Raw genomic sequence first — 27,610 nt, 5'->3', positions numbered from 1 at the left:
GTATTCGATTGGCCGTGTTTTCTTTAAGAGAAAACTAGTGAGCGTAGTGTCAGATTACGAAATCCAGTTTTTCCAACCTATGGCAAATAAAAGTATTCCTTTATTTGGTGGCTCTTTTGCAGCAATAGAATTTCATCTGACTTACTGTTACTGCATAACATTGTATCCCAAGGTTGACTATAATGTACTATTTTTTTTTCATAAATGGTAATTGCTTGATAAGCCTTTATTTTTAAATCAATTTTTTCACTTCTAATTTCTTCCTAGCTCTAGTAATTGCCCAGCTCTAGTGACAAAGACCCTTTTCACTAAAAGCTTGATGTTTAAAAGTTTCGCATGTTCCGATGTTTAAATCGTCCTGATGTTTAAATCGTGTAAAGATAGGCATGTTGAGGAGTTTCAAGAACTGTATGACGTTCAAACCTTACTTGCTGCTCGCGTTTGCGTACCTAGGTTAGATCATTTACATATTTCTTCAGATAATAGTTACTTCGGATAAGGATTTGAACTGATTCGAAATAAACGACCCTTAGATTTAATTTTCAAGAGTAATAAGCGTAGTGAAGACTTATATAGGTCTTGCTGATTTTTTTTTCAGGAAAAAGTCTTAAAAATTTGATGCACCTAGGTATAACGCACTTTTTGAGTTCAATTGAAATTCATCTGCTGAAAGTGACGTAAGTAGCACTCTCCAAATACGAACGTGGAAATGGCGCAAAAAAACGTGAACGATTTCTAGTTTCAAAAGCGGAATTTATTTTTAAGATTTCCCCAGCGCATCCAGTTTTCCTGTTGATCCAGTTTTCTCAAGTTGGGTTCATGTTATCAAAAAAGCGGCAATCATAAATTGTTCTAGAAATTCAAAGAGCCTAAAAGGCATCTATTTTTTCTTTGCAATTCGAATTGAGATTTTTGCAAGAAATTCAGTGTTTTTTTTTAATGTTTACTTGCGCTCTCTACTCTTTTCCAGTATTCGATTGGCCGTGTTTTCTTTAAGAGAAAACTAGTGAGCGTAGTGTCAGATTACGAAATCCAGTTTTTCCAACCTATGGCAAATAAAAGTATTCCTTTATTTGGTGGCTCTTTTGCAGCAATAGAATTTCATCTGACTTACTGTTACTGCATAACATTGTATCCCAAAGTTGACTATAATGTATTATGGAAAATGCTACAATGGAGCAATTATTATGCAATTCCATAAGAAAATATATTGAAAGGTTTATGTTTAGTGTTTTTTTTTTTCATAAATGGTAATTGCTTGATAAGCCTTTATTTTTAAATCAATTTTTTTTACTTCTAATTTCTTCCTAGCTCTAGGAATTGCCCAGCTCTAGTGACAAAGACCCTTTTCACTAAAAGCTTGATGTTTAAAAGTTTCGCATGTTCCGATGTTTAAATCGTCCTGATGTTTAAATCGTGTAAAGATAGGCATGTTGAGGAGTTTCAAGAACTGTATGACGTTCAAACCTTACTTGCTGCTCGCGTTTGCGTGCCTAGGTTAGATCATTTACATATTTTTTCAGATAATAGTTACTTCGGATAAGGATTTGAACTGATTCGAAATAAACGACCCTTAGATTTAATTTTTAAGAGTAATAAGCGTAGTGAAGACTTATATAGGTCTTGCTGATTTTTTTTTCAGGAAAAAGTCTTAAAAATTTGATGCACCTAGGTATAACGCACTTTTTGAGTTCAATTGAAATTCATCTGCTGAAAGTGACGTAAGTAGCACTCTCCAAATACGAACGTGGAAATGGCGCAAAAAAAAACGTGAACGATTTCTAGTTTCGAAAGCGGAATTTATTTTTAAGATTTCCCCAGCGCATCCAGTTTTCCTGTTGATCCAGTTTTCTCAAGTTGGGTTCATGTTATCAAAAAAGCGGCAATCATAAATTGTTCTAGAAATTCAAAGAGCCTAAAAGGCATCTATTTTTTCTTTGCAATTCGAATTGAGATTTTTGCAAGAAATTCAGTGTTTTTTTTTAATGTTTACTTGCGCTCTCTACTCTTTTCCAGTATTCGATTGGCCGTGTTTTCTTTAAGAGAAAACTAGTGAGCGTAGTGTCAGATTACGAAATCCAGTTTTTCCAACCTATGGCAAATAAAAGTATTCCTTTATTTGGTGGCTCTTTTGCAGCAATAGAATTTCATCTGACTTACTGTTACTGCATAACATTGTATCCCAAGGTTGACTATAATGTACTATGGAAAATGCTACAATGGAGCAATTATTATGCAATTCCATAAGAAAATATATTGAAAGGTTTTTGTTTAGTGTTTTTTTTCATAAATGGTAAGTGCTTGATAAGCCTTTATTTTTAAATCAATTTTTTTTACTTCTAGTTTCTTCCTAGCTCTAGGAATTGCCCAGCTCTAGTGACAAAGACCCTTTTCACAAAAAGCTTGATGTTTAAAAGTTTCGCATGTTCCGATGTTTAAATCGTCCTGATGTTTAAATCGTCCTGATGTTTAAAGGCTCGCATGTTCAATGTATTAGAAACGGCCGAAACATAGATGTCTTACTCCAACAAAATTCTGAAAATAAAAACATATTAATTTTGGCGAAAATTTTCAAAGATTTTAATTTTTTCGAGTTTGAAATTTTGAGTAAGTCATTAAATAAATACATTTATAATGCAACATTCTTTTGTGTATTCAGGACTACGTTATGCGCACAAAAAGTAATTTTTTTGATGAAAGAAAGTTTATTGGGAACGTTGCTTTGAGTCTAAACTTAATGTTGCGCTTAAAAATAAAACGAAGAAATTTTAGGGTAATTTTGGTGCCGTTTAAAAAATTCCCGGTGTGGCCAAAAAGGTTAATCATACAAATTTCTTTTTTTTTTCGTTTTCAGGAAAAATTTGTATAGGGTTTGACTTTTGTTTTCTTTATAAGTTCAGTTCTTTTCCTTTGTCAAAAAGAAGGCAAATTCCACTATCGCACTGCAAAAGTTTAAGGGTCACGGAAAATGTGGTCGACTTTTTTTTTCTAAAATGGTTTTTAATGATCAGATTTCCCAGCAAAATAATAGAATTACCTTTGAAACTTCTAGTAACGAAAGAGATTGTGTTTTTCAGGTATCCCAAAGAAAAAAGTTTACCTTTTGATCCAGCTTTCTCAAATTGGGTCTAAAAAAGTCAATCATAAATTGCTCTTGAAATTCAAGGATCTTTAAGACCATTTTTCGAAATTTAGTCAAAACTGGTATTAAATAGACTACTTTTTTCCAAAGTAAAAAAATGCTCAATTGGTGGCACTTTTGCTATTATGACGATCTGTAGCGTTAGATTTTTTGTATCATCTGCTCTCTGCTTCATTTGTGACCAGTGTTTGCGGATCGTAAAGCGAGCGCGGCACATATGGAAAGACTTAAGACTTCTGATGTACACTTATCACTAGTTTAATTTATATTTGGTGGAATTTTTGCCGCATAGCATTGACAATTTATTAGCATCTGTAGCTGCATCATTGTTGGCTAATGATAGCATTCTTTCCCCTGGCGCAGTTGCGAGAACTTGAGGTACAAAATCTCGAGGTCACAGCTTTGGAGGTCACATCTCGAGGTCGGGGTTTGATTAGGGTTTATGAAAGTTTATTAGTTTAATCTTTTTTTTTTCACATTCTGACCCTTTTAGCGCTTTTTATACCATATTCTCATTTATGCTTGCGCAAAGTGCAGCTTCTCTTCTGTGTTCAATAAATATATATTTTTTTGCTCTTCAAGTTTGTAATTTATTCTTACATCATGGAAAAAAATACCACAGATAGCTTACTGCCTCTACCAAAGCTACTGTTATTAGACTTTTGTACAGTTCTCGGATTGAAAATTTTCCCCATCTGTAATTAAAGTAACTTTTCTTGACATTCCTGCTGCATCAGTTTTTACATACTCGATTTTGCGAGATGTCAAATTTGAATACCTTCCTGGCAATTTATTTGTAATTCATTTGAAATTGTTTTTTGAAATTCATTTCAAGTAGTTTTTATTCAAATCAGAGCTTTACTATTTGTTTTACTCCGAGTAGCATTATCATATCGTCTACTCCAGTTCTGCTGGGTCTTTGACTAGGCTATTCGCGTATGTGTGTCTGTATCGCAACTCGCAAGCCATGTGAAGCTGTGATTCGCCTCTGAGTACCTAAATTGTCAATTTAAAAACCGAACTGCGATAAAACTGCTAGAAAAGGAAAATGCTAGATAAAACACTATCAAAAGTTTTATTATTTTTTGGCCTCAAATTCCTGGGCTCTAGCTGTCTAAAATTTATAAGTGTCAATGAACGCAGTGAAGATACTTACATAGGTCGTGATGATTTTTGTTTCCTTTTCAGGGAAAAGTCTTAAAAAACGATGTTACAGAATTTTATCTGGGTCTTTTCCACTCCCCTTTTTAGCAATAATCAGCGGAATAACAAACGGTTGATCCACAATTCTCTCAATGGTCTAGTTTAATGGAAAAATTTTTGATTGTAATTTTTTGAAATTTAGTGAGCTTCATCGTGATATTTTTTTCTTCAATTTTCGAAAGTTAAAGTTCAAATTTTTTTCTGTTTGTTGACAAGCTTTCCAGCTGTTGGCACATTTTCCAGCTGTTTGTTGGTGATGTTTTTTCCCTAGTTGCTAGTAGGTACATGTTCCTGTTAAGTAGCTTTTTTGCGCTCACGAGGTGCTTACGTTTTTCCTCCAAGAAAAGTTGCTACCTCGCCTCAGTTTAATTGAGTTTTGAAACTTATTTTTAGTTTTTGTTTTGGAAGTTGTGTTTAAATTCTTAGAGGCATGAATATTTTTACCAATATTACACTATTGTCAGCTTAGTGTATTGTTTTGAACCTTCTTTTTTTCTAACCTAACTTGCAAATAAAAGGGTTCATAAAAAGTGTTCACTTAATCGGAAATTTCAATGTAGCATTGGAAATTGCATAGCATCTGTTCTCTGCTTTATTTCTGATTAGTGTGTGCTATTGCCTATTAAGCTTCCATATCTGAGTGGCTAGGGTGTGATAATTTCTAGGTCGCGGGTTCGAATCTTAGGCGTAGCCGAATTTCTTGCTAATTCGAGGCTTATTTCTACTTTTTCTTATTCGGCTTGATAAAGCTGCTTTTTTGTCGTGTTCGCGCTAGTGTTTGCGAAGCGAAGCTTGACTCTGTTTCTAAAACTTGTAATATATGTTTCGCACTATCTAATGTTTGCAAAATCTATTCGATAATTCGTTCGCTTTGAGCTTTTGCTTAATGAAAGAACTCGCATCTTACTCGTAATTACGACAACCCGCTAGTTTGTTTAGCATGGTGGTAGACCAACAAGCCGAAAGGCCAACCACTCGAAAATAAGATAACTATTCCAATAAGCCGAAAATTAATGTTATGCAGCATAGAAACACATTGTCACTGTTATTATGCAAGTATTACTTAATTCTGATGTAATTCCATCTAAAGATATGACGGTTTCTAAATATGGCGGCTTGTTGAACATCCGCCGTTATGCATAGTTGCCAGCCATTTGTACGCCATCTTGAATCTGATACTTGAGCGTTTATTACTTTGCCATAAAAGAGTAGACATAATAGTGAACCAACTTCATCTTCTCGAATGCCTTTATCAAAAACAAAACACGAGAGTAAATAAAAGATTTGCTTTATTTACAGTAAAATAATAGTCCGCTTTGGTCTAAACCGTGCTTTTGCTTGATTGAAAGCGTAAAGCGAACAGTCAGGTCACGCCAACATAATTCAAGCATGTGAACACTTTTAACCATTGTCTGAGTGCCTACATTGACCTCTAAATCAAAGCTAGATTTATCTTGATTAATCTTAATGTTTGATAATTTAAATTTTAATGCTCTCATGTAGACTGAAAAAAGGAAAGGGAACTCCTTGGGAGTTTAAGATTACTCAAACCAAATTCAGGTTTAAAACGATTGAAAAAATCAGGAATTGTTCTAGAATTCCAAAGATTGTTAAGGACATTTATTTTTTTCGTTGCTTTCATTGACTATGTTGGCTATGTTTTTAGTTTCTCATTTTTCAGTTGCTGAACTTAGACTACTGTAAGCAAAACATTGTCTTTTGCTTTCTTGGAAACCAGCTATATTTATTTTACTTCAATTTTTTTCGTCATTTATTTACAAATGTCATAAGGCTCAATATTTACAAATCTAATTAATTTTTCAGTTAAAGGAGAAATTTTTTGAAAACCTTGTACCGTTGGTTGCTAATTTCATTATTAACTGCGGTTACTGAATTGAGTACAAATGAAGACGCAGTGTTTGCTATGTAATAAGAAGGTAAACAACAGATTTTGCGTCTGCCATACTTTCAATCCTTGGCTTTTTGTTGGTTAAAGTATAACATGATAATGTTGTTACTTTTGATGCTTTATTGATTTTACTCGAAGAGATTATTTGAAGTGAATTTGGTTGGTTAAATGTAAATTATCTTGAAAGCGACATTTGTGACTTAGTAAAACTGACGGTTAAAGTGAAGAGAATGATTTTGAAAGCTTCTTGTCTTCTTTTGACCTTGTCGAAATTTTACGTTTGATCCCAAAATCAATCAATCAAGACGCGATTTTTCAAATAAAAAAAATGGTTTGATTTAGTTGTAAATCTAAATTGGTAGCCTCGTGGTAAAAACATGCGCGTTATTTTTAATCAGTCTGAGGGATATCATTTTATTAGCAGGGAAACTACAACCAAGCATACATCAGTCTATATATCTATAGTTTGTTTTACTTCCTAAAAAGCCAACTTTAAAGATGCGCTCAACATGCCAATCCGAGTATCATTATTATCTCTTATCAATAACCCACGAACAGCCTAGAACCGAAAATTGTCGACGATAATCTAAAAATGTTTTGTTTGTCTAGTCAAAAACTGGAGAACCGATCGAGCGCTTTTTTCAATGTATCACTATAGTAGCACTATAGTAGATTCTGTGCTATTAACTGAAATAATGACCCAGATGCGACAGGAGACTCTTAAACGAGAAATCCCGGCTGAAAGATTGAACGCTCTATCACTATGCCAATTTTGATGTTTTTGGAAAAATATACTAATTGTCATTTTCATGCGCTTAAATTAAATTGCATATTTTGTTCGAAGCGAGTCCATGGAATATTTTAGAAAGAAATCAGAATGAAGATTTGCTTTGTGTTTCTTGACTATTTTCTGGCCGGCTGTTGGCTTTATTCGGTTTTTTTTAATGCACTTTGAAAATGAAAATCGAGACGTATCACTTGGCTTCAATTTGACATTTCACCGCTTTTCTTACCACGTGTTTTTATTGTTCCTAAATTTGTGTGGAAAAAACGTACACGATTAGAAAATGTCTCCTTAATTTGTGGCCAGGTCAAGCAAATGGTCAATTGGTAGTTTTCAAATCAACTTGACTTGACTGCAGTTTGTGAAATCATATGCAGTTTTAATGAGAGTTCTGCGCATTGATCAGGCTTGACAAAAATTTTCACAGTTTTCAGTGTTTGATCAAGGGCTTGAACGGTTGAAGTAACTGATTCAGTGTCTAGAGAAATTGAATAGACCTATGAATAATCTCCTATCAAAAGGCTGTATATGTTTTTTATATGTTTTATGTTGATTTTATATTTTAAAGTTAGTGGAGCTTAGTTGTGATTACCCAAGCCTAGCCCAGAACCAAAAGTGATCTAAAATGAGGATGATGACTTGAAAACGGACTTGTTTTCTGCCCAGAAGGATGAAGCTATATAGAGTGAAAACAGTTAGTTGGTATCATCTAATCGTTCAATGTGCTCAGCAAGTGTTGCTTCGTCAATCGAGCAAATTAAGCTCCATTTGTTTGCTGCTCGTCCCGTGCATGGCCAATCGTGCATAGCAACCTTGTTGCACCTTGAATTGTCACACTGGCCCACAATCGCACAATGTTCACCTGCTTGACGAAAGTCCTCCTTTTTGTGATGATCATTCCAGTAATCTTCATTGACTTTTTCCAAAGAAGACCGGCTTCCGAAGTAAGAGGATTGAAGAAAAGGTGGTCTGTTTGCTCCTTTGATTGAAGCTGTGAGCTCAATGTCAGCGTAGTTCACCCATATATAATGAGAGAGTTTGAGCGGAAGCATTTCTCTCAGAGCAACCATTTCATCAACTGTTCTCATTTCAGCGATATCGGAACTGTATCTAAGCAATAGAGTTTCACTTAGCCAAAGTGTATGATTTGTTCAAGAAGTTTTTTTTGCAGACCGACAAATAAACAAATTCATACGAGCTAATAGGTTCTCTTGGATTTTAAAGGCCGATCAGAAATGCAGTTCATTAAGTACATTGCATGCGTGTAAGTCTGTTCAAATTTGGTCAGTTTTCGGCAAGCAATCGGTTATTTATAGATATGCGTTAATGGTCTTATACGTAAACGATAGCCTAGAATTTGTAAATTAATATTGGCGAAAAAATCTATTGGCATTGACAGTCTGATTTGATCGCTGAGTTGAATTGAAGAGATGTCAATATATTTAAGTTTTTAGGAGGTATAATAAAGATCAAAAGATCAGTTATATTTGAGCTCGATATACATTTCAAGAGACAAAATTGAATTTTTTTGAGGATTAAGTTAGTGGAGTTTTAATGATATCAATACAAGTAAAATTTGGTGAGAAAAAACTTAAGCCACAGTGTAAACTGTGTTTTGTCTTTCAGGTCCTTTGGATCTAGGCTTTTTTAAGATCGGCTCGAAAAAATTTTTGTCACAAAGTGTTAATGTGGCAGGCGAATTTATTTTAGAAGGTGCTAGAAGTAGTGCCAAAAGGGCATGGTAGGCTCCCTCCCGAAATACTCCCCTATTTAATACGAAAAAGCTATTTTTTCAATTTCAAAATTGTGTTAGTGTCATTTGATCTTGAAACGTTATAAGTGCACTCACCTATTTCTGCAGTAGTCCAAGGCATCAAAAAAGGAACTGAAGTCAGTCTCGCTCTTATGCAAACATTTCCCTGGAATTTTTTCGTTCTTTTCGAAGCCATTTGGACACAAATGTTGAGCTCTAGAAGCTAAAATCATCAAAAACGACAATATTAGGGAAATCATTGTTAATGTGGTGAAATTTTGTTGCTCAAATAATTGGAAATAAAATGAAGACAACTTTTAGTCAAAAGACGAAAATGCAAATGAATATGTAAGGGAATAACAGCATTAAAGCAATGCACGTTGTCCTGCCATTTCTTTGAGATATAATAAGAAACAGCGTGAATGGGGATTTTTTCCCCGAAGGTTTTGTAGAAGTATTTGGAAACGTTTTTTTTTTGTATAAAGGCCGAACCGTTGCTTCAGTTCAAAGCTCAAGCGCAGCTTGATGTTTCCGATTTTCCGACTAAGTTTTTTGAAGTTTTCAAAATGAGACTTGCTTTTTAATTTCATACAAAATATCAGTATGCGATGTCTGCTAAATTGTATAATGGCCCCACCTTAGCTTCAGATGAAAGTATAAACACAGTTTGATCACTGTTTTTACCGGCAAGCTTCTAAAATTCAGAAACTGATATTATTGTTCCGAGTTAATTTATGAATTGATTGGGAGGCTGTATGGCGTCGGGTTGAATTTTTTGGTGATTTTTGAGTACATCAAAGACAGCTCATGGGGGTCAAATGCGTTATCATAATGAAGTTTTTTCTGACTTGATTCGGCCTAGAATTTTTTTTTCAGGTCAACTCAGGGAAGTAAGATGAGACTACCCTTCAAATTAAATACTACTTCCTTTTTTCTCTAATTTTTCTTCACTTTTTGCCCTCTCATTCATATAATTTTCTACCTAATTCAGTTTCCCTTTAAACCAACAGGAAAGTGGATAGAAATGATTTTTATCACTGTAGTCCCGCAACCTGCCAGACAATTTGTTCGTTTAACGCACAACTATCAATAATTAGTTTGGCTTTTAGAAAATAAATTTGGGAAATGTTAACTTCTTTGATTTCAGGGTTATTGAGGCATTTTAGTCAATCCAGAACGACTGGAAATTTTTTTACGTATGAGATAAGCGTTATCAAATCGGAATGTAGACTTTTCTTTCGGGTTAACAAATAGTTTAACAACATCATTTGAATCACCATGCAGCTGACATGCTCAAGTTTTCTGAAATTTCAAAGTTAACTACTGGATGGGTACTAGTTACTACAGGGTAGTTTCAGAGGGACTTGTGAAAGTTTTTTTGTACAAAATCAGTTTTTTTATTCGGCTCAACTGGTTTCTGCTCAAAGATGGTCGGCTTCGTAAGTTTTAATCAGTTGCTTATTTGAGTTTCAAATTTCTTGCTTGGCATTGTTGCCTAGAATTCCTGTTTGACTTTTTGAGAAATTTAGTTTTTTTTTTCTCAAAAACCCTTCTACCGTTTAAATTAAAAAAAGTATCGTAGAAAGATCGTCTACATTCTTGTGTTTGTGCATACGCCTCTGGTCTCTTTTTGCTTTACCCATTTAGCTACAGCCATCGAAACAGTCTGTGGGGGAATATTTGACCGATGCTTTTGATTTTTTTTCGCTTTTCAAAAACCAACCTATCAAGTCTGAGATTTTGGTTTCAATGAATAGAACGGATTTGAAAATCTCCCTTTCATAAGCGGCTACGCTGACACTTTTTTCAAAGCAAAATTATGGCACTCGGAATTTTTTTGACCGTGTTTGAATCTTTTCTCGAAAACTAAACCTCCCAAACCTGAGGTTGTGGCTCAATAGAGATAACGGTTTGTTGGAAGCTCTTTGCATTAGCGGCCACTCACAATTTTCGGACACAAAATGTTATCGTTCTCGGAATAGTCTATTTTCTGATTTTTTAGTGTTTTTTTTCAACTTTTTTTTGGAATTTTACCAAAAAAATACACTCCCATATCTGAGATTTTGGGTTCAATCCAAAGAACTGTTAGTCAGTATCTTCTTTGCATACACGCCCAACTTTTTTTGACCCAAAATTATGGCCCTCGTAAAAGTCAAAATTATGAGTTTTTGACCGTTTTTCGAAACGTTTTGATTTTTTTTGTGAACCACCCTGCCAAACCTGGGTTTTTGATTTCAATCAAAATTGCAGTTTGGGTGAATCTCTTCTGGACAAGTGGCTACGCCCATTTTTGAAAATAAAATACTATGATTCTCAGAAGTGTCAACTTTCTAATTTGTTGAGTTTTTTGTGGACTTTTCTCGATAATTATCCTGCTAAATCTGATATCATGGGTTTAATCGACACAACAGATTACCTTTATAAAGCCACGCCCAGCTTTTTAAGAGAAATTTAAGCGACTCTAGTTTTTTGTAAGAAAATTTTTTGTCTATAGGAAAATTCCAATATCTCAAATTTTTCAATCTCACTCATTTTATCAGAGAAGCATTTAAGGTTTTGGCCAAAGTCAAATATTTCAAATTACGCTTTTCGTCCCGCATCAGTAGAAAAAATTCAAAAAATATCAAACATGTATCTCCAGTTTTAGATGGGCCCTAGGTCTCCATCATCGAGATATACGAAAATTCTGGTTCACTTAGTTAATTTTCCAATATTTTCAATTTTTTCGACCTATGCTTTTTATGATTGTTGTATCACGAGTGGTGTAAGCTCCGCTTTGCCTGTGTCGAAAGTTTTCCGTGGGGACAGATAAAAATAACCTTAATTAGATCTGCGGGTCAGTGATTCTTATTTATGGAAACAAGTGATTTTTGTTATCGGGAACAGGACGGTTTTTCCTTAAAGAACTTTTTCCACAAATCTATAAGAACTAGAACTGGTTTGTTATGAAATCTAATCTATCTATCTATCTATCTATCTATACTATATTTAAATGCGAGTGACAGCTTTCTCCAATGTTTAAGCATAATAATTTTGCACGTTTAACGAAAGATTTTTTCATGTTTAAGCTATATCATATTGCAATGCTTACGAAAATTTTTCAATTAGTTTTCCGCAAGGTCATTAAATTTTCTGTCTGTCTGTCTGTATACCTGCTTTTTTAATCAATATGATTGTGTCTGTCTACCCGTCTCCTAATTTTTTAACTTTCATCTATCTATTATATATTTAAATGCGGGCTTCACTATCTCGCCATGTTTAGGCTTTTTCAACGTATTATTTTTGCATATTTAACAAAATAATTTTTTTTACGTTTAAGCTATATCGTATATTGCTATGGTTAAGGTTTTTTTCCATAAAGTTTGAAATTAGTTGTTATTTTCGAGATATGACGATTTTTTTATGACTTTTTCAAAAGTTTTTCAAAAACTTAGATTTTCAATGATTCCAAAACGTTGAAGATCTCTTTCCTGTTGTTGGATATTGTGAGGGTACTCTCAGGTGTTGCGAATTTTAGCCTCTGATCATGGCTGCTCAAATCCTTGTAGTTTTCGAGATATGACGTTTTTTTTTGGATTTTTTAAAATGTTTTTCAGAAAGTTCAGATATAAAAAATTTCACAAAATTTGATATTCGTGTCTCTATGGCGAGGCTCTGTCAAGGTTATCTCAGGAGTTCAATTTTTGCCTCCAAATATGACTGCTCAAATCCTTGTAGTTTTCGTAATTTTCAAAAAACGTAGATGTTCAAATATTCCAAAACGTTGAAGATCTCAATACTGCTATTGGAATCTCTCAGGGTACTCTCAGGAGTTGCAATTTTTGCCTCCGAATTTGACTGCTCAAAATGTTGCAGTTTTCCAGATATGACTTTTTTTGTGCTTTTTTCAAAAATGTTTCATGAAAATTAAATTATTTTTTTTTGAAATCTTGAAATTCCTAACCTGTAGTTGGGGGCAGTCAGAGTAATTTCAGGGGTTGGAAGTTCTGCCTTCAATTAAGAATGCCCAAATCTTTTTACTTAAAGAGATAAGACGATAGACAATTTTTTTTGAATTTTTTGGAATTTTTCAGAAAACTCAAATTACAAAATAATTCACTAAAGTGAATTTCTCAACCCTGTAGTTGTGTGCTGTCAGAGTACGTTCAAAGATTGCGAATATTGCCATCAAATAAGACTGCTGAAATCTTGGTAGTTTTTGAAATGTGAAGTTTTTTCTGGTTCTCAATAAGTATCTTTTTTTTAGAAAATTTAAGGTGAAGTTTCTCAAGATTTGAATTTCCCAGCGTTGTAGTTGGGTACTGTAAGAGTACTCTCAAAAGTTGCAAATCTTGCGTCCAAATGCGACTGTTCAATTGCTTTTACTTTCCCATATATCACGTTTCTCAGTTCATTTTAATTTTTTCGAAGAACTCAGATAAAACTTTACAAAATTTTATGGTTCTCCTAAATTTGTACAAAAAAAACTTGAATAAAAAACTTTGCAAAATTTGTAATTACGAACCTTGTAATTGGGTGCTGTCAGAGTACACTCAAAGAATGCAGATTTCATTTCCAATATATGCGGTTTATTTCGAGTACCGGAGGTGCGTTACACGCTGGTTTCAATAAGTTCCATGCTCATTACCCTGTTGTCTATTTGCAATGCGCATGCATTTGGAGCCGAATGCTTGAAATTGGAATCCCGGTGGGAATTGGTTTTTTTTCGAATCAATACATGTCCGAATGTTTTTTTTGTGGCAAAACTTCAATTGACGGACTTTCGTTTGTCTTCTTCAATTCCAAATAATAGTTTTTTTTTCAGATGTGAACGTTTTTTTGTATAATTTTGAGTTCATCTGTAATTTTTTATTTTAGCAACTCTGATTTTGAGTTCCATTTTTTTGTTTTAACACTCGATGATCGTAGTTCAGACTCTTGTAATGGTCATGGTTTTTTTCAGAAAAAATCTTAAAATTTGTTCAGGCTCAAATTTGTTTTTCCGACGTTTTGGATTTTGATCTATTTTTAAGTTCAATTTATATCCTTTGTAAAAGGAAGCCAAACTCTTCTATCCAACAGCACAAGAGTAAAGGCCACGAAAAACGCAATTAACTTCTAGTGTCGAAAGTGGATTTTGATTTTCGGATTTTTCAAAGGAAAAAAATTACCTGTTGATCCAGTATTCTCAAATTGGGTTCATTTTATCAAAAATATCAATCATAAATTATTCTAGAAAATCAATGCGCTTTAAGGACATCTATATTTGTCAATAATTTTTGGAAGTTGAGATTTAATGAGATTTGTTTTAATGAATCGTTTCCAGCTGTATGTTTCCTTGTTTGTTGATTAGCTTATGGCTGTTTCTTGGGTTTTAGGAGCTAGAATTAAGATCAATTAGTTTTGATATATTGAGAAAACGGTTTTCATAAACAAAAAAAAACATTAAGGAGAAAGTTAGCGGTGTGACTCTTGCTTGAAAAAATTTGTTCAATAGAAGCTACATGTAAAATATTTTTGGCTTTCAGCTCCAAACAGTTCATGTCCCTCACAATTGCTCTCTCGCAGCATTACCCAGGGTCATTGCTCGTTGAGTTGAAATACTCTTCAATGACCCCTCCAGGCAGTTTATAGTTTATTAAAATTGTATAACTTTTCACTCCAGCTGGTAAGTGAATTCAAACATTCGTTTAGTACAAGGAGTGGATCTAGGTTTTCTTGAGGGGGATGGGGTGGGGTGGGGTGGGTTGGGTTGGGTTGGTTTTTAAAAAATGTTGGTCTTCGTTTTTTAGGTTGACTAAATTAATTTTCCGAGATCTCCTGAAATACAAAAAAAGAGGTATTTTGCCCCGTATTTTTTGCTCGAACTTTTTTGGTTTTAAATGACCAATTTTTCCACCCTCATTTAATAATTATATCGGGTAGAATTTTTATTTGAAGATAAAAATAATTGGTAAATAATGACTTCCACATGCATTTCAGTTAAAAGTAAAAAGAAACAGCTTGTGGTATTTTTTGAAAATTGTGCTTTTCTGCAAAGGCCCAACCCATGCTTCAGATCAAAGGGCAGCCGAGTAGCCTTTAGATAGTTTCTAGGGTTGGTTGGTCGTAAAGTAGTTTCAAAGGGACTGGCGAGGGTGTCAATTCCCAGAAATGGAAAGAGTCCCTTCTATATCAGCTTCTGTTTAGTACGTAAAAGCATTTTTTTCAAAGTTTTACGCACTAACACTTAGATCTGAAGTCATCTCGCTTTTATGCAAACTCTTCCCTGGAGTTTTTTCATTCATTTCGAATCCATTTTGAGAGGAAAACAGAGCTCTTAAACGTTAAATCATCCAAAAATTATTATTAGGGAAATCATTGCTATGGGTAGTGAAATTTGTTGATTCAATTATTCAAAATAAAATGAAAGCAATTCAATCGTAAGAGGGTAAGTGAAAAGTATCCAACAATAAGTTAATTATATCGGGTAGAATTTTAATTTGAAGATAAAAATAATTGGTAAATAATGATTTTCACATGCATTTCAGTTAAAAGTAAAAAAAAAACAGCTTGTGGTATTTTTTGAAAGTTGTGCTTTTCTGCAAAGGGCCAACTCATGCTTCAGATCAAAGTTTAAACCCAGCTGGATGTTTGTTGGACTTTTTTGGAGTTTTTGTGATTTTTTCTTCAATTGCTCCTAAAATATCAGGATGCTATGTCTGATAAAATGTATAATGGATCTATATTACACTCAGATTATAGTCTAAACGGCTCTTGCTTTTCGCTGTTATCGTTTTGTTCCGAAACAAGTAATGTAATGGTTCCGAAACAAGTCACTGAAATTATTGGACTTTCATCAGATTTTGACTGCTCCAAAGAAGGCTCATGGCTCAATTTTTTTAAATGCTCTGTTTTGCAGTTTTCTATCTAAATACGTCACTGTATTGTTAAAAAAATTAAACAGGCAAATCAAAAAAGAAAACTTCTAGATATTGGTTTTTTTAATTGAATCTTTTTGATTGAATATTGCTGTTTAAATCATAGATGCAGTGATTTTATGAAATCTAATTTGAGCTTAGAAAAATCAGGACGCGATATCAGTTGCTTTTGAATATTTTGATTAAAATAAAGTTACACTGAAGTTCAATAGCCGTTACGCGGTATAACTGTTTCATAAAGTTCGGGCTTGTTATGAGCATTCAGTCGGGTCATTTATCAGAAGATATTAAAAAAAGAAACCACATCATTTCTATAATTAGCCAACCTACGCAGCGCAGTAGTTTCTTTCAACAATGCAGTAGTTTTTTCCGTGCTTTTTGAAACGCAAACCTAAAAAAGAAAAAAGCTGAGGTGCGAAATGTATCAATTTAGTTAAAGCATTTGAACAGGTCTAGCCTTTGCACTACAAAAAAAAACATCATTTTTGGAAGCTTTCGCTCAAAATACTTAGCCTGGACGAAAATTCTCTGCAAATCAGACCAAGAAACAAGTATTGTTTCAAGCATTCTGGAACGAATGGAAAAAACTATTGTGTAGGGCTGATTAAACAACTGTTTGCCTGCTGTATTTGAGGGTAATGAACGTAGTGAAGATTCTTATATTAGTCTTCGTATTTTTTTTCAGCAAAAATTCTGGTTTGTTCACGCTTAATTTTGACTCTTCGCGGTTTGTTTTGTGATTTCCTATGTTCGGTGCTTTTTCATTGTTCAAAGAAATGCAAACTCCACCATCGAAAAGCAAAAGTGTAAGGGTCACAAAAGATGTGATCGGCTTCTAGTTTCAAAAGTGGAATTTATTTATCAGATTTCCCAGCGAAGTAAAATCATTGCGTATTGATCCAGTTTTCTCAAGTTGGGTTATTTTCATGAAATTGTCAATAATAAATTGTTCTTGAAATTCATAAGGGTTTGAGATCATCTAATTTTTTCTTCGAAATTTGAAGGCTGAGGTATTGAAACGTTGCAAAGTTTTTCTCTAGGTCAATTCAGTGCTCTCAAGAACTTAGCTCAGTGCATTTATGCACTTGTCAATTTTGCGCAACGCATAACGGTGAATTATTTGATCGCGGCAAATAAATCAAAATTCTGACTCGTTCAAATGATGATTCCTTAGTGAAATTAGGTAAGCTTGTTGATAACATTAATTTAGTAATTTTGTAGCCGGATTCTTACGCACTTCTTACTTTCAAGTTGTTTTAGTATCGAGGCATACTACTGTTTTGTTGTTTTACCATTACTCTTTGTCTTTTTCAAAGCTTGAGCTGGGGAAGCAGATTTTTTTGCGGTTTGACTTTTGATATTTGACTTTTGATTTCTTTTTAGGTTCAATTCAATTGTATTTTACTATATCGTAATGTTCAAAGCATGGAATTCTCCTATAATTTAACAACTTCCACTTTCATTGATTGTCGTTTTGTTACTTTTAAGTTTACCAAACCTGATTAAGAATTTATGTTTTTGTCTTTTCAAATCAATAGCGTCGGCCTATTTTTTAAATCGGAATAGTCACCTGAAATTTCCTTTTTGGAAGTGCATTTTTTTGCTTTGTTTCGGAAGGGGTTGCGTTTCTTGGAGTTTTAACATATAATAGTTAAAATAAATTTTTTGGCAAGTTTGTTTTCGGCTAAACTTCAAACTTCAGCTACCCAAGTGTTGTCAGCTGTTGAAAATATCTTTTCATACATGTTTCATAGATGTAATTTTTAACTTTTTAAATATATATGTTTCGAATATTTTTTTCCTTATTTATGGTTTCTCTACCATTTTCTATTCGCTATCTTGCAATGCTTTTTATGCGTTCGACTTTTGGTTGGTTTTTAAGTTCAGTTCATTTTTTGTTAAAAATAAGGCAAATTCCACTATCGAACTGCGAAAGTTAAGAAGTCACGAAAAACGCGATCGACTTCTAGTTTCGAAAGTGGAATTTACTTATCGACTTTCCCAGCGAATTTTTTTTAAATCTATTGATCCAGTTTTTTTCAAAGTGTGTTAATATTATCAAAAAAGGTCAATCATAAATTGTTCTAGAAACTCGAAGACCGTTAAAGTCATCTATTTTTTTGAAAAACAAAATTTTAAAATGTAATTGCGTTCATTCACTCTTTTCCAACTGTCTGTTGTCTCTTTTATCAGTTGTTGTCATCAGTTATTATCTTGGAGAAAAAATGTGTTTGCTTGAGAAATCTCTTTCGAGTATCGGCAGAATTCGTTAGAAATCTTTAGTATGCCCTCTTAAAACCTATATTTTTGTTAATTAGCTGCACTCAATTTTGTGTCTTTAATTGGTTTGGTAACAATTTATTATCATTATAATTAAATAGGAGGAATAAATTAGTATGATTGTCTGTTTGTTTAGCGGGCTATGTGGCGGTGAACATCACCCAGGGCTGTCTGCTGTTGTACTTCAAGTATGTCATCGACAAAGAGAGTATCTTCACAGTGGCCATGCTCGCTCTAGTCATCAGTGGTGCACTCAGCATACCCCTTTGGAAACTACTCATAGGTAATCATCTTAACTATAGGGGCACACTGTTGTCTTAATCTAATATATAAAAGTGCTTCCAAAAACCTTAACTTGAAACGATATTTTTGACTGAATTTCGAAAGATGTTTTAAACAAGTGCTTCTTTCATAAATTCGCTCTGTTATACATGCATTTGAGGGTGATATGTTACAATAGGTGGTAATTTTGAGTATAGTGCATGTATTAAATTTGAGAACTATAATGCATGATATAGTCATTCATTTTCAATCAATTGTACTACTACTCAGATAGTTTTTGTAAATTTGGCTTTGAAAAACAAGTTTGGCTCCGAAATAAATTATAAAAAAATATGCGAAGTATAACAAAAAGCGATCCAACCATTTAAATTGAACCTACTACCTATTTTAATATATCACCCATTTGAGTAAGTGCCCAGAAGGGACTCGATTCTTGGGCCCAATTTCGGAAGGATATTTGATTGCAGCGCAGACATTGTTGCTTAAAGTGGTCTTTTAGGCAGTGATGTAGAGCAGTAAGATTTTTTGATCTACATAAAAAGGTCAACAAAGTTTCGTAGATGTTATGAAATTTCGCTCCCTCTCCAACTTTGAAAAATCTTAGCTACGCGCCGATTCAGTGATTATCGCTCACGGACTAAATCCCCTGTATATAACCCCCCCCCCCCGGATAAAATCACATAGGATATAATGCGCAGGACAAAGTCCCCCATAGGACAAAATCCCCAGTATTGGTTTTTTTAATATCCCCCAAATTACTGTTAGGCAAAAAAGCAACTCAGAAAACTAAATTAATCTTGGTCACCATTAATAGAAGATTAAAATAGAAGCTTAAGCAACTAAACCATAAATAGAACTAACTTGAAAAGTCGAATTAACAGCGATAGCTTTTAAATAGTCAATCGCCTGGTAACTGGTCGCTGAATATACTACGCGTTACATACGCTCGAAGTTATATTCCTTCCTCCTGTGAACTTTCTTTCCCACTGTAACTGCGACAAAGTAAAGGTCTGCAAGCTTTGTTGTCTTTGGATGGCTTCGATGAGCTTCCAGATATCTGGGTTTGACATCTGTAACATCGACTCAAATCCGCTGTGAAATTTTTCGAGTGTTATTTGTTCTCAGCTGGTCGTCAATTGTGCGTGTTCTACATGTCTTTGTGGAATCTGGCCTTCCTGCGTAATGCATTTCGGCTTTCGTTTCCGACAAAAGTATCCTCTAAGTAGTTTTTGATGTCCTCTGTGATCTGGTAGCTCTGGATCACGTTTTGTGCTACTCCTCTGCATGCAGTGGCAGCGCAAAACAAGTAAAAAAGACAAGAGGCGTATGGACCAGTTGAATTCTTAGTCCTCTCGATATTGAACAGCATAAGCGAATTGAACGATCTCACTGTAAATAGCCTTCAAGTATTGCTTTCCGCTTCCCGGATCACTATCTTTTAGTGTCTGCATATCCTTCACTTGTAAATCAAAATGCAGACCATTTGAGATTGGTGGGTGGCATCTGTTTTCATGGCGAATTCTTCTGAGTCTCTTTTTGATGTTGGGAACTACTGGCATCTTTGAGGAACATTCAGGTGTCGCGTGTACTAAGGCTGAAGAAAGTGCTTTCTGCGCGAAGGCGTCTGCGCAGGTCTCCGCTCCTGTTTTTCTTTCGCATTGATTGCATATGTTTTCGTTAGTACGTAATCGGTCCGTGCTTATCGGTTCACTAACTTCCTTTGATGTCCAAAGATTGGTTTTGCATTGCTGGTTTGATCTCCATTGTTCGCTTTCCCTTTGAATTGAGTTGGTTAACTCTCGTGTTTTATTATATGCGCAATTGTTGTATATAGCTTTTTGTCCCCCTTTGTTACTCAAAATAAATTTAACTTAACTTTTTGCACGTGTTCTACAAAATCAAAATGAACGAACTTTGCGTCCGGAGGCAAATGCTTAATTGCTAGATGGGGATTTAAATGAGTCTACACAAACTGGTATACGCCTGTCAAGTAAATTATACTGCTCGGACTATTTGATGTGTTAATATTTAGTAAGTTAGCGAATTTACTGTGAAATTAAGTTCGAAAGTTTAGTACACCCTCAAATCAACATTCATAGTCCTAGAAGTCTCAAATTTGAAACGTAAAAAAGGGTAGTTTTCTAGGAGTCAGGGACTCCCTTTCACAATATGCCGCACCCCATTCCAGTGGAAGAGCGGGATTTTTGTCCCATGGGGGTTAAATTCAACACATGTTGTTCAAAATGGCATATTTGAGATTTGATCTCTAGCCGAATGGCTCAGCTTAATTTAATTTCATTTGACTTACTGACTTTGCCACGTGTCTTCTTATTTTTGCGATAGAAGCGCTCTCTTGTCTTTAGTCAAAGGAAAGTTGGTTTTTTAAAGTTTTTATAAAGTCCTGTTAGAATGGCGACGCATGCCTTAGCTCATATGGACGTTGAGTTGAAATAGCTCAATCGGAAACTCAATTAATGCCTCAAACATATACTTTTCATTCCCTGGATGAGAAGTTGAAGTATGGGAGATTTTGTTCTGGGGGATTTAGTCCCAGACCCCTTTTTAAATCAGAGTATTCATTCCGCGTTTAATTCGCCGGAATTAACCCAATCATTACAATAATTGGTGTTATCATATGTCACTTAAAACACTGCTTTTTTCCTGTGATTTATTCTTGATGTGGGTATACTTTGCATTAAGTAATGCATTTTGATTATTTATTTTTTCAACTCAAGCTTGCAACGCAAGATTTCAATTAAGTAACTTTTCTAAAACCACTTCAATTTTTGATTAAAACAATTTTTGTATTAGTTTTCACCTGTTTTCGTCATGCATGGGTTACGTCAAGGGAGGAAGTCTCGCCATTTTGGCTGCTCTACGTTAGAGTCTAACTGAATCTTACAAAAATTCATTCGCAGACGATGCACAAGATAACATGTTTGTAGAATGTGAAATTTGACGCTGTTTGAAAAAAGTGAGGAAATGTTGGTTTTTTGAGCATTTAAGTTGATCAAAGTAAGTGTTTTTGGCAGAGATTTCAATCGCAACTTTACGCAAGGGCAGCTTGTGTTATAATACGAGGCAGCGCGAGTCTCACATTGTGAGCAGTTTCTAATTCCGGGGTTTAAAAAGAGAGCACATTGGAGGTTCGAATCTCATAGTCTTCGATGTTTTCTTTTCTAAATCTTTTTTTCTCTGGATTTTTCTTGCCATTTTCCCTTGTTAACGCAATGTTTAGCCTGGCCTCTGAGTAAGCATCTCGATTTCCTGAGTTGAAAATACAATAAACTTATTGTGTGTTAGGCAAATATGGGAAGCGGAAGGTGTCGTTCTGTGCGGTGGCCATCACAGTGCCCGCCTTCTCCATGCTCAGTGTCATCACCAAAGACATCACCACCCCCTACCTCATCGCATTCGCCGTCATCACTGGACCTGGCTGTGCGTGCGGATTCTACATTCCATGGGTAAGTCAGCCAGTCTGTTTATTAACTCCATTATTAGTTTTATTGTTACCATCACTGCACTAAGGAAAAAGGTGTTTTTTTTTTCGCCCGGTTTTGGATTCATCCAAGAAAGCCGAAGGACCGTCAAGTGTGGTATTAAAAAAAATCGTGATTCGGTTTCTTAAAAAATTCAAGAAAGTTGTCTGTGTCGAGAAAAATTTGTTTTTAAGTGTCTATGAACGCTAGGACCTGATATAGTTGTTGATTTTTTCTTTCAGGAAAATCATAGAGTTCGTTCACGCTCATATTTGTTTTTTTTTCGCAGTGGGGTTTTTACGAGTAATGAAAGTAGTGAGTACTATATAGATCCTGGTGATTTTTTTTATCTGGAAAAAGTCTTAAAATTTGTTCACTCTTAATTTTTATTTTTTTTAGTGATTTTTTAAGTTTAGTCCATTTCCATCTTTTACACTTGCGAGTGTATTGTTAAGAACCTTCTTTTTTCCAACCTAAGTCGCAAATATTGGTGCCACTTTTGGGAACCTTTATAGCTTTCGAAATTCGAAGGGTGAAATCTTTCAAAAAACAAGTCCGTTTTTTTGTCTGTTTTTTTTTGAGTTCATTACTCGTTTCCAACTGTCAGTTGGCTAGGTTTGTAAGTTCAATTCAAATTCCTTTGCTTTTAAAGGCAAATTAGACTATTGAATAACAGAATTTTAAATCGCACAAAAAATGAAAATGGACTTTAATTTAGAGGTTTCCCAGCGGAATAAAAAAGAGTTAGTTTGATTTTAAAAAAATACGTGAAGCTCAAAATATTCTTGAATTTAGAAGAGCTCTAAGGCTTAAAAAATAATCTGTCTCGAGTTATTGTTTTCTTTGCCACTTTTTAACTGTCTATTGGCTATATTTATTTTGGATTTTGAGAGCAACTCTGCATTTTTAGACAAAATATTACATCTCAGCTTGCAGTTTTTTGGAGCCTATTAGCCCTTAACTATAAAAATTAATCAGGAAATTTTGCAAAAAAAAATGCTTTAAAAGATCTGTGAAATAGTTTTAAAAAAAGTATTTTTCCTTTGCTAAATCGGTCTGTGGTCAATTTCTATGAGCTCCCGGTATCACTACAAATAGCTTCACAAATGAATTTCTAAGCCTATGCAATAATTTTTTGATCATTTTTTTTCTTTCAGGAAATGTTCTAGTATTTACAGAAGTGCATTCATGCATATTAATGCATCTATGAAATCTTTAGGCGTATATGCCTTTTTGAGTTCAAATCAAGTTAATTTGCTATAAGGAAGGCAAAATTCGCTCTCCAATTACAAAAGAGCAAATGGCGAGAAAAAAACGTGATTGATTTCTAGTTTCGAAAGTGGAATGTAAGTTAAAGATTTCCCAGCGGATTAAAATTTTCCGAAATTTAAAGAGGTTTAAGGCTAGAAATTTTTTTCTTTGAAACTCGAAAGTTGAAGTTTTTAACAAAAAAGGCTGTTTTTTTTCTGTTTCTTTGCGTTTATTGACTCTTTTCCAACTGTCTGTTGGCCATTTTAACTCACGTTTATCGAGGGGTGTGGGGGCTGGTGTTGGCCTATCAGGGTGCCTAAGCAATCAAGGATGACATGCATTAAAGCCTTATATCAGTTGACTGACTGGAACCTTCGAAGCTCGGGGGCATTGGTCGCTCGCAGTGTTTCACCTAGTGTCTATTCTTATATAGGGATCGTATGATGGTAAACCTCTAACGAATCAGAATCTTAGTAAACAGTGGCATATTGATATTTTTTTGAAAGTTTTATACAGAAAACCGAAAGCAAAATTGACTGGCTGCAAAAAATCTTTCGCGGTGAGTTCGTCTTGCAGTTGCCGGGCGGTGGGCAACTGGTAAAAAAAATACCAGTTGTCTGGCAGATGGCCCGCTTTGCGCCGATAACCGCCTGGATCTTTCATAAATATATCGTGTTTCGGCTCTGGCAAGCTCGCAACAGGTATCAGCTTGATTGCATTATTGTCTGCTGATTTAGTATTTGGCCAATATTGAATTGACTTTTAACTGCTTCCGAAGTTAACCCGATTCGATAGTTGAAAAACTAATTGATTCCAGAAACAAATCATTGCGGGAACTTTTTGCTTTCGGTAGTTTTGTACTTCGGTTCTCTTCAACGATCCCGATAGTAGTTTTATAAAGTGTGAAAGGTATCAATAGCTTCCCTGTAAATTGTGAAGCTAATTATCTAATTAATCTAGTTATTTTTCCTGAATATACCTTTAATCTATATTTTCGGTAACTTGTACGTTGATTCTTCAACTGTAGGGTCAATTATATGTTGACCGTGTTGGATGGAGGGAGGGGTGAACTTACCGAGACTACATAACAGAGCCTTCTCGCAGCAGATGAAGTTCAAGGCTAACTATTTCAAATCTCATGTTGTCTGTTCTGTTCTGTTTGTGTAGGTTCTTCTTCCGGACGTGATTGACGCGTACACTGTTGAGTTCAACCAGCGCAACGAGAGCATCTTCTATGGGTTCTTCGTCTTTCTCTCCAAACTAGCTGCTGGTTGTGTCACTGGCGGAACCATGATCACTCTCAAAGTAAGAACAAACATTATTCGCACTATTTCCAAATGGACCTTCGTTGACGTTTTTTTTTGCCCCGATGGGTGGGAAATATCAGAAAAAACTCAGAAAGTCACTTCGTAAAGAAAACAGTCACGCCGTGCAGATTAAATTAAAATTTTGCTGTACATTATATCATCATTGTCATGGAAACATTATATGGAAGAATCGTGGGACCACCTAATGGCATAAAACGTAAAATGAAATGTTTTAGGTGCTCGACTACGATGCGACAAAATGCGACCAAAACGAATCGGTGAACATGGCTCTGCGTGTGATATGCGCAGCTTGCCCCACTTTTTTACTGCTTCTATTCGGAATAGTCATGTATTTTTTCCCGCTAAACGAGGCGAAAATGGAAGAAAACAGGAAGTATCTGCAACGAACTTTCTTTTCGCACACTGTAAACGTGAACAAAGATGAACAAAATGCAACTTCAACAAATGCAGTTGTTCCTTGTGTGAACAATAGTTCGTTCAGTAATACACGAGTGAGGACTTTGTCTTCGGATTTTGATGCACAACGGGAGGGTTCTGGGTCTATAGTATCGTCTCTAAATCGACCTCAAGATTCTGGTAAGTTTTCTTAAGTGTACCTAGTATTTTCGATGAAACACATTGAAAATTTTGTTCTTGCTTTACGTTTTTCTTGTTTTCTCTGCAACTGCTAAAGATGCAGTATTGAAGTTTTGACATACAGCTGATAAATATGCTAACCTCAGCGTAGAATACTGTCATAAAATGGTATCCGTTTTTCCAAACTAAGTCGCAAATAAAATTCTTATTTATTTGGTGACACTTTTGACAAGCATTATATCTTTATATCTGATTTATTGGTGGCTATTTCCTGTTTGATAAAAATTGGTATTATGAAAATGTCAGGGATTTGGTTTTTTTATGATTTTTTTGAGATGCTTTGGAAGATTTTTGCACTTTTCGCTAAAATTTTATCCTCGCGAATTTGTTTTGACCAATTTTCAAAATAGTGGTACCAATGAAAAGAACATGATACCCTGCGTACCTGCATGTTCCCAAAGTCGATTTTTACCTTGCTCCACTTTCAACGGCTTTCGAAAATTTCAATTGGGGGCAATGATTGACCCATTTTTTTTGTTTTTCTCGATAACATCCTGCCAAATCTGAACTTAACGTTCAATGGAAACAACGGGTAACTGAAATCTTCCCTGCATAAGCATTTTAGAAAAAGGAAGTTGGTTAAATTTTCTAAATTTAGGCGGAGGACATCCAAATGGAGCGAGACATTCATCTCAGGGTTCATCACCAGTGCCAATACAATTCACAAGTGATTTACAATTTGAGTACCAAAAATCACCAGAGGGGCGCGATAGCGCAAGAAGCTTATCACAGGTGCCTGAAAATGAAAGCACAGTTGAAATGTCCAATGATGTGAATGATTCTATGAAAAACACAACAGCAGTTGGAGTGTTAAATGGAAAAGGAAAAACGAATCATGTTTCTTATGAAGATGAGCGAAAAATTGGTCGTAGTAGGTCAAGTTGTAGTTCAAAATCAGATGATAAGACCAGTCCGAAAGCTTCCAGAAGATCCCCCGAACCCGGGTCGTCAAAAGTAGGGCCCACTAAACCGATGCAGAGCAATAATACCCAAGTTGTTAACAATACCAACCAATTTGCAGCTTCAAATTATAAGTTCCCGCCTGCTAGGAGAAAAGATTACGAACTTCTAACTGTACGACACTCATTGCCGACTATTATAGTAGCCCCGGGCGACCAAAAAAGTAAATTTCATTCTTCGATGAAATCTCACGCTGGATCGCACGCGAGAAAAATGAGTTATTGCAGTAATTCCAATACGCAAAATTCAAGTCAAACTCGAAGCGCGAAGCATAAACGAGTCATGAGTGATTTTGCATCTAGAGCTTGATTGGCTCAGCGAGTGTGAATGATGAATTGTGATTGGCTGATTTGCAAAGTGACTACCAATCCGTGATTGGTTAAAAAACGAGACAAGCCTGTGGTTGATCAAACTTGTTCTAACCTGATCTAACTTGATTTTTTAAGCACCCATTCATTTAAGTTCTGGCGAACAGTTGTTAAAATTGAAATAGCCGAACCCTGCATGATAAGCGGTTTCTGATTTCAAAACATTCGCTTATTAATTGAATATTTTACTGACATATAAGCTCTTACTTTCTATTAAATTGCAACATATGGCAATCGAATCTTAAATCAGACCAAAATGTGCCCATTGGATAAGTTTCGCCCTGTTTTTTGGTAGAATGATTTGAACGGGTGCTTACGCTTTTTCTGCTGTTCTGAGACCGAATCTAACTAGTTTCCTTTCGCAATTCGGACCTTATTTGAAATACTCGATGCCAATAGCAAGTTACTGCTAAATTTCGCTCCCAATTTTTTCATGTGCATTAAAAGTAAGAAAGCGTGAAATGGAATCTTTTCAGGTGTCAATGTTACACAAAAGGATAACAAATGATAATTAGTTTTTTTTTCTATTAAAATTCATTTGAGCACTCAAATGGATTGATGTCTAATCGTGTTACAAACTAATCTGTCTTAAAAAGTTTTGAAGGAATATGATAATTGTATATTTCTGTTTGAAAATTCAGCAAATTTGTTTGTACATCGAGTAAAAGATTCCTAATGTTAGGTAATCAGGAGCTAATTGTACCAGCCAAATACCAATCGTCTTTCTTTCTTAGCAATAAAAATAGTCAAAACACTAGAAAAATCACCTTTTATTTGACTGTTTAGTTATCAATAACCGCACCATTGTAACTCAAGTGTTGAAATAATTCCGTGTTTCCATACCAACTGATTGATAACTTGTCAAAATTCGCTTTTTTCTTTTTCATTATCTTAACTGCAATCGAGTTTTTTGTGGTGCGTTTTTAACTTTTTGAGGCAGGATTTAACCGCTTACTAAAAGTAAGTTATACATTAGTATCTCTTGCTTTTCAGTTGCTCAAAATTGAAATGGGAAAAGTAATCTTATTAAAAGATTTAAGGCTTTTAAATGAGGATGTTTTAACTCATTTTAAGCAGTTAATGTCTAGAAACTGCCAAGATAGAAACAAGGAAAAGAGCTGACGAATTTGACGAAGTTGTCGTTATTGAATCGAGATTTCATGTGAAGGATTATTGCTCACTTTTCTTGCCTAGTTTAGATTGATTAATTACAACGTGAATAGAAATTGTGTGATAGAAATTTTGCAATGTTCAATCGAGTCAATTTAATCTTATGGTGCTTACCTAAAAATCAAACATTATCGCGTTTTTTCCTGAGCTTTTTTCTTTGAAAAAT

At 34.8% G+C, this 27,610-nt stretch overlaps 2 protein-coding genes across 3 annotated transcripts in view; one reads left to right on the top strand and one right to left on the bottom strand.

Moving 5' to 3' along the window:
- LOC134855658 (uncharacterized) overlaps nt 1-27,610 on the bottom strand; it is a 323,097-nt gene that overhangs the window by 96,563 nt on the left and 198,924 nt on the right. The window lies entirely within an intron of this gene.
- Nucleotides 384-27,209, top strand: LOC134855470 (uncharacterized). 2 transcript variants are annotated; one of them, XM_063872004.1, is made up of 6 exons: nt 384-453; nt 18,107-18,253; nt 21,556-21,716; nt 24,150-24,287; nt 24,526-24,886; nt 25,545-27,209. In XM_063872004.1, the coding sequence occupies exons 1-6, from the start codon at nt 387-389 to the stop codon at nt 26,213-26,215; spliced, it is 1,545 nt and encodes a 514-aa protein (XP_063728074.1). In that variant the 5' UTR covers nt 384-386; the 3' UTR covers nt 26,216-27,209. The 2 variants fall into 2 exon arrangements, with proteins under 2 accessions (XP_063728074.1, XP_063728075.1); XM_063872005.1 differs by lacking the exon at nt 384-453 and adding an exon at nt 1,420-1,497.

This window comes from Symsagittifera roscoffensis, chromosome 10, assembly GCF_963678635.1.
Source record: "Symsagittifera roscoffensis chromosome 10, txSymRosc1.1, whole genome shotgun sequence".
In the NCBI taxonomy this organism is placed as follows: domain Eukaryota; kingdom Metazoa; phylum Xenacoelomorpha; order Acoela; family Convolutidae; genus Symsagittifera; species Symsagittifera roscoffensis.
This window is presented reverse-complemented; position numbering and strand designations above follow the sequence as displayed.

Coding starts and splice junctions, on each gene's coding strand:
- LOC134855470 (XM_063872004.1), top strand. CDS start 387: ATGTTGAGGAGTTTCAAGAACTGTATGACGTTCAAACCTTACTTGCTG. Junction 24,288..24,525: donor GAACCATGATCACTCTCAAA/GTAAGAACAAAC, acceptor GAAATGTTTTAG/GTGCTCGACTACGATGCGAC. Junction 24,887..25,544: donor AAATCGACCTCAAGATTCTG/GTAAGTTTTCTT, acceptor TTCTAAATTTAG/GCGGAGGACATCCAAATGGA.